The 9,804-nt window shown below is 36.5% G+C and overlaps 1 protein-coding gene across 3 annotated transcripts in view; it reads right to left on the bottom strand.

The window, feature by feature from the left end:
* The window catches only part of WASHC3 (WASH complex subunit 3), a 56,271-nt gene that overhangs the window by 33,895 nt on the left and 12,572 nt on the right, over window positions 1-9,804 (bottom strand). The window contains exons 4-5 of one of the 3 annotated variants that reach the window (XM_004700354.3): window positions 8,190-8,297; window positions 3,691-3,801 (exon numbers count right to left, since the gene is read on the bottom strand). In XM_004700354.3, coding sequence (XP_004700411.1) covers window positions 3,691-3,801; window positions 8,190-8,297 — 219 coding nt within the window. The remainder of the gene's footprint in view (window positions 1-3,690; window positions 3,802-8,189; window positions 8,298-9,804) is intronic. The other 2 variants (XM_045291431.1, XM_045291433.1) reach the window with 2 other exon arrangements.

Raw genomic sequence — 9,804 nt, 5'->3', positions numbered from 1 at the left:
CTTTACCAATGTTAAAATCTGGTCACCACCTTATTAGAGATGCCAGAGCAGAGTGAGAGGGAATATGGGGTTAAAAAAGTAACTGGTGCTAAATAGTGCAGGGCCTCAGGAGCCTCTGAAGAACTTTGGCTCTTATTCCTAATGAGATAATAAGCCATTTGACTTATCATCAATTTTCTATTAGCCATAAGAAAAAAACCCATGTTTTAGGGGTAATTAAAATCCATACATATGGGTGCATGTGTATATCTGAAAAACAAAGAAACATATGTAATTCATAGCAAATATTACAATTTCAAGTACTATCTGGAATCTTAGCTGGCTAAATAAATACAGACATTATTTAATGTAGAATTTTAATGTGTTCAATAAATGTTTGTAGAATAAGTGGATGTATATTTGTGCTGAAAAAGAAAGTAGTTTTAAGTTCTTAGAAAATCAGATGTACTGTATCAAGACCCTAACAGTTATCCTAAATACAGTCTTTTCTCACATATATCAGGGCATTCTTATGGATACTAGCAAGTCAATTTCCTTATTTCATACTTTATATATATCAAGTAAAAGATTAACATAGAAAACCTTCCAGAGTCACTTCTGAAAATTTTCTTCTTTTATTTGAAAGAGTCACATAAAATTTGATGGTGTATCTTTAAGTTTAAATTTTCCTTAGTTCTAACTTGAAAAATTTATTAGTCATCATGATCCATACGCAGACTCTATGTTATTAACAGTAATCAAATAATTTATATATTTTCATCCCCCAATTCTGTTGTTTGATTTTAACCCCAGGAAGCCTAGTGTCCAGGATGTTGACTGTCAATTTCAATAATTCTGAAAATGATAACTCCCCGTTGAGAGTTATAGTACAGGAATGTACTTTCTCGTCTGCACTGTCATCACTGTAGTTTTTAAATGCTGCGGTCGTTACATGCCATTGAGTTCATTTTGACCCTATACCATAGAGCAGAACTGTCCCATAGTGCCTTCCTAGACGGAATCTTCAAGGGAGTCAACTGCCAGGTCGTTTCTCTAGATGAGTGGCTAGTAGGGTTTAAGCTGCCAACCTAATTTCATAGCTGAGCACTTAACATTGTGCCACCAGCGGCATATTATTATGAAATATGCCAAGATCTGGAGTTAGAAAACCAAAAGGGAAGAACACACTCAAGTTAAAAGAACTAAAGAAAATCTAAGCCTAAAGTTACAATATTGAAAGATTCGGTGGGAAAAATATTGGATAGCACAGAACGCTTCAAAAGAAGATGGAGTCATGGTGTCAAAAAAAACCCTGGTCTGCATAAGCAAATGTGGCGAAGAAAGCTGATGGTGCCCGGCTATCAAAAAGTATAGCATCTGGGGTCTTAAAGGCTTGAAGGTAAAATCAAGCGGCCATCAAGCTCAGAAGCAACAAAGCCCACATGGAAGAAGCACACCAGGTTATACAATCACAAGGTGTCGAAGGGATCAGGTATAAGGCATCATCAGAACAAAAACTCTTACCATAGTGAATGATGGGGGGAGTGTGGGATGGAGACCCAAAGCCCATTAGTAGGCCACTGGAGATCCCCTTGCAGAGGGGTCTCAGGGAGGAGACAAGCCAGTCAGGGGGGTGACATAGCAACGATGAAAAATACAACTTTCCTCTAGTTCCTAAATGTTTTCCTCCCCGCTCCCACTACCATGACTCGAATTCAACCTTGCAAGTCTGGCTAGACCAGAGGATGTACACTGGTACAGATAGGAACTGGAAATCCAGGGAATCCAGGGTGGATGAGCCCTACAGGACCAGTGGTGTGAGTGGCGATACAGGGAGGGTAAAGGGAGAGTGGGTTGGAAAGAGGGAACCGATTACAAGGAACTATATGTGACCTCCTCCCTGGGGGACAGACAACAGAAAAGTGGGTGAAGGGAGACATCGGACAGGGCAAGATATGACAAAATAACAATTTATAAATTATCAAGGGCGCATGAGGGAGGGGGAAGCGGGGAGGGAGGGGAAAATGAGGACCTAATGCCGGGGCTTAAGTGGAGAGGAAATGTTTTGAGAATGATGAGGGCAATGAATGTACAAATGTGCTTTACACAATTGATGTGTGTATGGATTGTGATAAGAGTTGTATGAGCCCCTAATAAAATGATTAAGAAAAACAAACCCTGGTCATTGTTTAACGATTTCAGGAAGCAGAATATCATAAAAACTGATGGTAGCAGAGGAATTAGTCCAAATTTCAGTGAAGGCATTAGTCAAAAGCAAGGCTTCATGAACTGAAAAAATATTGAGATGCTTCAACTAAGGGATGGCAACACAGAAATATTCATCTATGCCAAGAAAGCTGGAAAATAGCTACTAGGACAACTTATTCATGCCCCTTTAAGAGAAAACAGATCCAACAAAGGGTGGAAATTATCAAACAATATTATAATTATCACATGCAAGAAAAATTTTACTAAAAAATAATTGAAAATGAGTATATTGACAAGGACCAGCCAGATTCAGAAGAGGATAAAGTACAAAGGATATGTCTGCTGACATCAGATACGCAGTTGCTGAAGGCAGAGAATACCTGAAAGATGTTTACCTGTGTTTTATTGACTGTGTATTTGATGGTGTGCATCCTAACAAACTATAAAAAACACTGTGAATAGGAATACCACAACACTTAATTGTCCTCATGTACATACACCAAGAACAATTATTAGAAGAGAACAAGAGGATAATGTAATGGCTAAAAATCAGGAAAGGTGTACTTCAGGGTTACATCCTTCATCATACTTATTCAATATGCATGCTGAATAAATAATCTGAGAAGCTAGACTATATGAAGAAGAATTTGGTATCAGAATTAGAGGAAGGCTTATTAACAACCCGTGATATCCTGAAGACACAACCTTGCCTGATGAGAAGACGATTTGAAGCACTTATTGATGAAGACGAAGTCTAACATTATATATTACATTTGTGAGAACTTTTTTTTAATAGCAGCACTAGATAACTAAGGCTATCCTTGCTTAGAAGGAACATTCTGTCTGTACTTCTTCCACGATAGATTTGTTTATTCCTCTGGTTATCCATGGCATAGTAAATATTCTTTGCCAATACATAATCCAAGGGTATGTCTTTTGCTACAGATTTGCCCATTGCAATATTCATTTGATTTCTTGACTGCTGCTTCCATGGGCATTGATTGCAGATTCAAATAAAATGAAATGCTTCACAACTTCAGTATTTTCTTTACTTATCACGTTGTTGCTCTTTTCTAGAAACTAAACCAATGCTAAATGAACATCGAAATAAAAATATAAAGAGAAAGACATTATTTGTGTTAATATCTGGGAATTAAGTTAAAGCATGTGTTTTATCAAATGAATAGTTTGCTTTCATTTCTTTGGTACATCCAAGATCTGCACTGACGACTTTGAGTAAAGCAGAGAACAATGGTATAGATCTGATTTAAAACTTACAACTATGTGAATATTTGAAGTATGAAATCAATTTAACTAAAAAGATTTATCTTCTGGTTAGTTTTATCAGGGTATTAATTAAGCACAGAAAAGAAGTAAGAGAGTAGAATACTTGGTCACTCGGTTTAGCAGTTTTCTTGGATTGAAAAAATTACAATAAAACCTCGAGGGTTAAGGATTTCAAATGAAGCTGCTAGACAGAGAAGACAGACCAAATTAGCTTACCACTTGAACCATTCTGAGATATCTGGCATATCTTGGATCCTTGGCTACAGTTAAGATATTTTCTGCTGCTACTTCACTGTCCTGTGGTCCAGAGTCTTGTATACTGTTCTGCTGTAGAGAGCATCGCGTGTAAATCTTGAGACAATTCACATAAGGGGTCCATCATGTTACTTAAAAGGGATGTTTCTTTTTATAATTCTACAGCATTTAATATCAGAAAAAAATCCTAATTCGAGTACCAAAAATTCAATTATGGTGTGCGTGTCTTCCAAGAGTTTAAATATGACATGAGGATACTGCGTATACTATCAATTCTACATTATTCATTAAAATGAATATAATCGTGGTATAAGAAAAATTTAAATTCTGCTTTACTGGTCTCCCGAGTGCTGATATAGAACATAAAGCATAGGCAGACATATTATCTTAATAAAACCTTTAACGGAGTTAATCAAACTATTAAGCTTCCCTTTACGGGCAATGTTTGATTTCCTAGGTATCTGCTATCTACACAACTGAATTCCTCATTTACTAAATCATCTTAACCTATGTGGGCGTGGCTTGTCTAACTATATGGACGCAATTCTTGGAGCAATTGTTAAAAAGAAATCTATTTCTGACTTTAAATGATAGAGTTTTAAAATTGTCGGCTACTAATAGAACTGTTAGTGTTAACACTGCCTAAAGAATAGCTAAGAATAAATGTTAAGGACTACTTACAATGAAGAACAGTGAGGAGTAGTCTTATGGTAAAGATGCACGGTATGGTGCTTAGTGGGAGCGCGTCTTGGCTTTAAACGGAAAGCAAGGACTGTTGGTAGACAGTACTTGACTTTTCTATCAAACAGCATTTAGAATGTACTACTTTGGTGAACCATATTTAATACTTATTTATTAGCATTTGAAGGAATTTAATTAACACAATGAAAACAATATTACCTGTACTGGAATAAAAAGAAATATCTTTAAATATTCATAGCTTTTAGACTAAGAATGCAAAATACAGATTTTTTTTCCTCAGTTAATTAAAATATAAATTGAACTCGTCAAAAATTCTGTGGCAAATAAAACATTAAAAACATCTTTCAGGTTTCTCCTCTTAATGTAAGTGCTTAAATATATATATGTACAAAAAAATCCAAAATTGCTAAATAGTTGCAAGATTCAAAGATGTTATTAAATTTTATGAGCAAGAAACATACACAATAGTACAATGGAGCAAATAATAGTTATATATAAGGGAGCTATAAAAAATTAGTGGAAAAGTTTCCTTATGATCAAATTCTACTTTAGCATACATTTTTTGACACCCCTTCTTATTGTCTTAGATTTTCCGACTTTCAGCTGCTGACCTTTGCTTATCACTAAGACCTCAGCAAGATTTAATTATGTAACATTTTACACCTTTGCTACTTGCACGAACCATTAAATCATGTAGCATATCTCTCAACTCTCCTTCATTTTATTCTCAAATTAATCTCAGTATGCACAACTGGATGCTCTATTGTGAGTCATGATAAAATCTGAACCACAAAATTAAAGTTGCAGAGAAACAAATATTCAAACCTTAGGTCTTTGACTCATATATAGATTACAGACTATGATGTATGGGTAATTAAAACCATAAAAGGAGTGCATGATTACTATATGGCTGATGATTGAGTTCACAGTAATATTGATGTGAACTCTGTGTTAAGCAATACTGAAGTTCATTTAAAAATATTTTACATACTCATATTCATAACAATGAAGAAACAAGATTTTGATTCATATATTAAGAATATATACAACAGTTATTAAACTAAACAGTATTTTTAAAAACCACAATATAATTATTTACTATAAGAACTTGGGAGGTTAACAAGATTTCATAAATTCTCCAAGTGAATGAATATATAGTTTTTATAAAAGCCAGGTCATTCTAAATTTGTAAGGCAATTGAAAAATTCACCTGTGATTACAGGCCATCATGGTTTTAGGGCCTCAAATTGGCAAAGACCAACACAACTGCATGAATTAGGTTTCAAAATATGCATTATATATGGCATTCATAAGAAACCAAAGCCCACTGACATATAGTCAATTCCAACTTACAACAAACCTTTAAGACAGAGTACAACTGCTTCTAAGGGTTTTCAAGACTATACATCTTTACGGGAACAGCCAGCCAGCCTCATTGTTCTTCCATGGAGTGGCTGATGGGTTAGAAGGGTTGACCTTATAGTTAGCAGTTCAACACTTAACCCACTATACCACCGCCAGGGCTCCTTTCAAAGTTAGACAGATGACATTTTTAAAAGGTATAGAAATATTACTGGACTACAAGTATTTGCCAAATAACTATCAGGTAGAGTGCAAAGACTTTCTTGGTATCCTGTACAGATACCTTCTTTTAGAAAAAAGGTGACCCATATTTAATTAAGAGAATCTTCTAAAGTTAAAAACCTTAACAATATTTGGATTTCATCTTGTGTATGAACTGGTAATTAACAAAAGGCCACTAATTTTATGAATGTAAAATTTCCTAGTACCTAATTGTTATGTAGCAGTTCTGGTGTTAACAGTGGCTCTGAGGTGAGCTGGCAGTTCAAAACCACCAGCAGTTCCGAGGAAGAAACACTGGGCTTTCTACTCCCATAAACAGTTACAATCTCAGAAACCCACTGGGGATCTCTATGAGTCAGCACTAACTCAATGGCACTGAGTTTGGTTTTGGGTTTAATTGTTATGTAAATAATCTAACTCATTCCCCAAATACATCCTCTAACTATATGGTTCCTCCTATAAGGTCTTGCACCACGTGTCCAAAGTGTAACGAATTAATTAACACAAGCATGAAAGATGGTGTGCCAAAGTTTGGTGTCACCTGTGGTGTGGTACAGTGTAGTGTTATACACTAAACACTTTTGTGTAATCCAGTGATAAAGAGAAGGACTGTTGGCATCAGGTTGCTTAGGTTAAAATCCCAGAGCACTTACATTCACTGTTTGACTTTCACCAAGTTATAAACATCTTTAACCTCATTTAGATAAGGGATGGTGGTCTAATGGTTAAGTGCTCAGCTATAACCAAAAGGTCAGCAGTTTGAACCCATCAGCTACTCCATGGGAGAAAAGACCTGGCCAACTGTTCCCATATGGATTTTAGCCCACAAAAATTTTATGGGCAGTTCTGCTCCGACCTATAGAGTTGTTAAGAGTTGGAATCCATCTGGGCCCACAACAACATGCCTCAGTTGATCCCCCCATCTACAAGGGGATTCAAAAACCTTCATGGAAACATTCCATTAGTTTTTAATTCCATATATCCATGATCTTTTTGAAGCCCACTTGTATTAAATAAGAATAAAAATATAGTACTTACCCCATAAAGCTGGTGTGAATAAATGAGTTTAATTTGGGAAAAGCAACTATCATGGTATCTGGCACAACCTTAATGTGTTGGCTATTATCATCATCATCTATACCACCATGATCATAAAAAATGCCTAGTGAAAGGGACTTCTACACACAAAGACACAATTCAAGATAGTTAGGGAATGTGTTTCGAATTACTTTGGTAGCTCCTTTTAGAGTTATTTTGAATTCTAATGGCTCATTGAGACATACTAGAGAATTTCCTCAGGTAACAGCATTTTAAAATTTTGTTGAACTAAAAAAAATGATAAATAATTTAAATTTACGTAGCAGCATAAATGAACATTAACACCCCAATGTAAACTGTGGTCCTTACTTTAAGGCAGTTGAATCAAACAAATCAGCTCTATTACAAAAACTCTTCGGAGAACTGGTAGTTAACAGAACAGCACCTCCAATTTGGAGACTGTAGGGATCACCTAGAGATCTTGTTAACATGTAGATTCTGACTCAGCAGGCCTTTGGTGGAGCCTTGGAGCCTCATTTTCTGACATGCCCACAGGTAAGGTCAAAGCTACTGGTCCAGGGGCTAGAGTAGAGGATACCTCTATCTAGGAGTACCTGTAAACTAGGTTGCACATTAAAAAGGTATTTGGGTTGTATAAGGTCAAAACTTCTCAGAGATGCTTAAGGAATTATGTAGGGCAGAAATGATATGCTGTCTGGAACCCACTTTGTAGAGACAAGAGAGATTGATGCAGCAAGTGTGCTAACTTAATAAGAATGGGTGACTCTGAGTGGATGTTCACTGTACAATTGTTTGACAATTTTATAATATCATATTTTAAATGTATAGTACAAGAACTTGGAAAAGTTCCCACAGTGTAATTGAAAGAAATAAACTATATTTCACATTTCCAAGTTCTGTATAGATCAAGTTTATAAATAGCAACTTCAGGAAGCCATTCAAAATAGTAAACCTAAACAGCTAGTTTTTTTTCAAACTCATTTTCTAGCCTAAAATTTTAAATTCTTAATCACTAACATTTTTGTGTATTTATTTAATTTCTTTCCAATCTGCCGCTTGGATGCACCAAGCCAACAAATATATGTGCTTATATCTCTTGGAACTTAAATACTTACCTGTGACTGCTCTCTAGTAGCTTCCGATTGTGGTCCATTTGTGACACTTTTGGCACTTAAGGGAGATCCTTCTACTGTGACATCATCTAGTCCTGGAATAGATGATAACTGGGGGTGGGGGTGGAAATGTTAAAACATGAGATGAAGTTGGGTGCTTAAATATACACTGTCAGCTTCTAAATGGTCTTATATGAAGCTTGAAGACCCTGGCTGCTACTGCTGCAATGCTTTGCTGCTAACAGAAAGGGTGGCTGTTGAAGTCCACTTAGATCAGAGATGTCTCAGAAAAAAGACCTGGGGATTTACTTCCGAAAAATCAGCCACTGATACCCTACGGAGCACAGTGCTACTCTGACACACATGGGGTCCACATGAGTCAGAACTGACTTCATGGCAACTATTTTAAATTCTGGTGAAAATATACACAGTGAAATATTTGCCAATCCAACTTCCATATTTACAATTCAATGACATTTTTTATATTCTGCTACCAGTATTGCTCTTTTCCCACAATACTGCACCACCATTAAAAGCGCAATGCCCGCCAAACAAAAACTTCCAGACTTCCTCCCCCTCCCACCCCAGTAAACAATAACCCCAAGTTTCTATGTATTTACTTCATGTACCTGTTCATGTACGTGAGATCATCATACAGTATTTGTCCTTGTGCACCTAACTTATTTAGTTTGATGTTTAACTTTGAGTAGTACTCTTCTACTAAAACACCGGCTGTTTAAAAATATATCTTTTTAGAGCTGATTAGTTTCAGCATCAAAGATAAGTCTATGGCAAAGTTCATCTATATTGTGGCATGCAACAGAACTTCATTTCTCTTATAGTTGCAAAATATTCTATTGTCTGTACATATCATACTTGGCTTATCTATTCGTCTGTTGATGGATAGTCAGATGTTTCTATCCTTTGGTTAGTGGGAAAAGTGCTGCAGTGAACACTGCTGTACAGCGTTCTACTGTGTTCCTGCCTTCACTTCCTTCTGCATATTCAAGGGCAAGTCAGGAAGTATTGCTACGAAGGTTCTAGTTCATGAATGCATGAGTTTATTCCAAACACAAGTTTAAACATTTTTGTGCTATCACTGCAGGCAAGTTCTCTCAGTAATACACTTTGGTCTCATTATAGTGCCTAAGACAAGTCCAGTCCTAACCGTGGTCTCTGAGTTCTGCTGGCCCACTCCATTTCAGGCACAGAGACCAGCGAAGAGGGTTATGGAGGCTGTTTTGTGGGATTCCTAAGGGGTAATCTTAGATAAGAGCTTCTCTCAAGGGGCACGAGCTAATGAGCAGGGCTTGATAGGAAGGCAGTTTTTTTAAGACTGAAAACTGCATTGGTTAGAAAGATGCAAGGGAAGTTGTACTGAGGAATTTTTTCCTATCTTCATAAAGCACTTGCTCCTTCTTCGATGGATAAAAGTCGCTGGGAAACCCTACAGCCCTGATCTTGTTTTTGCTCCCAAAACTCAGAGAACATTTAAAAGGAATACACTTTTGATTCCTCAAGGGTGCCAAAATTGCCACTTTGATGTAGTGTAAACTGAAGCATGCAGAATTCTTCAAGAAAAGGTTAAGCAGGGGTCCTCAAACATTTTAAACAGGGG

This window comes from Echinops telfairi, unplaced genomic scaffold (assembly GCF_000313985.2).
Source record: "Echinops telfairi isolate 266 unplaced genomic scaffold, ASM31398v2 ScPeMD7_2;HRSCAF=8, whole genome shotgun sequence".
Classification (NCBI taxonomy): domain Eukaryota; kingdom Metazoa; phylum Chordata; class Mammalia; order Afrosoricida; family Tenrecidae; genus Echinops; species Echinops telfairi.
Note: the sequence above shows the minus strand (reverse complement) of the source record. Positions and strands in the feature narration are given on the sequence as shown.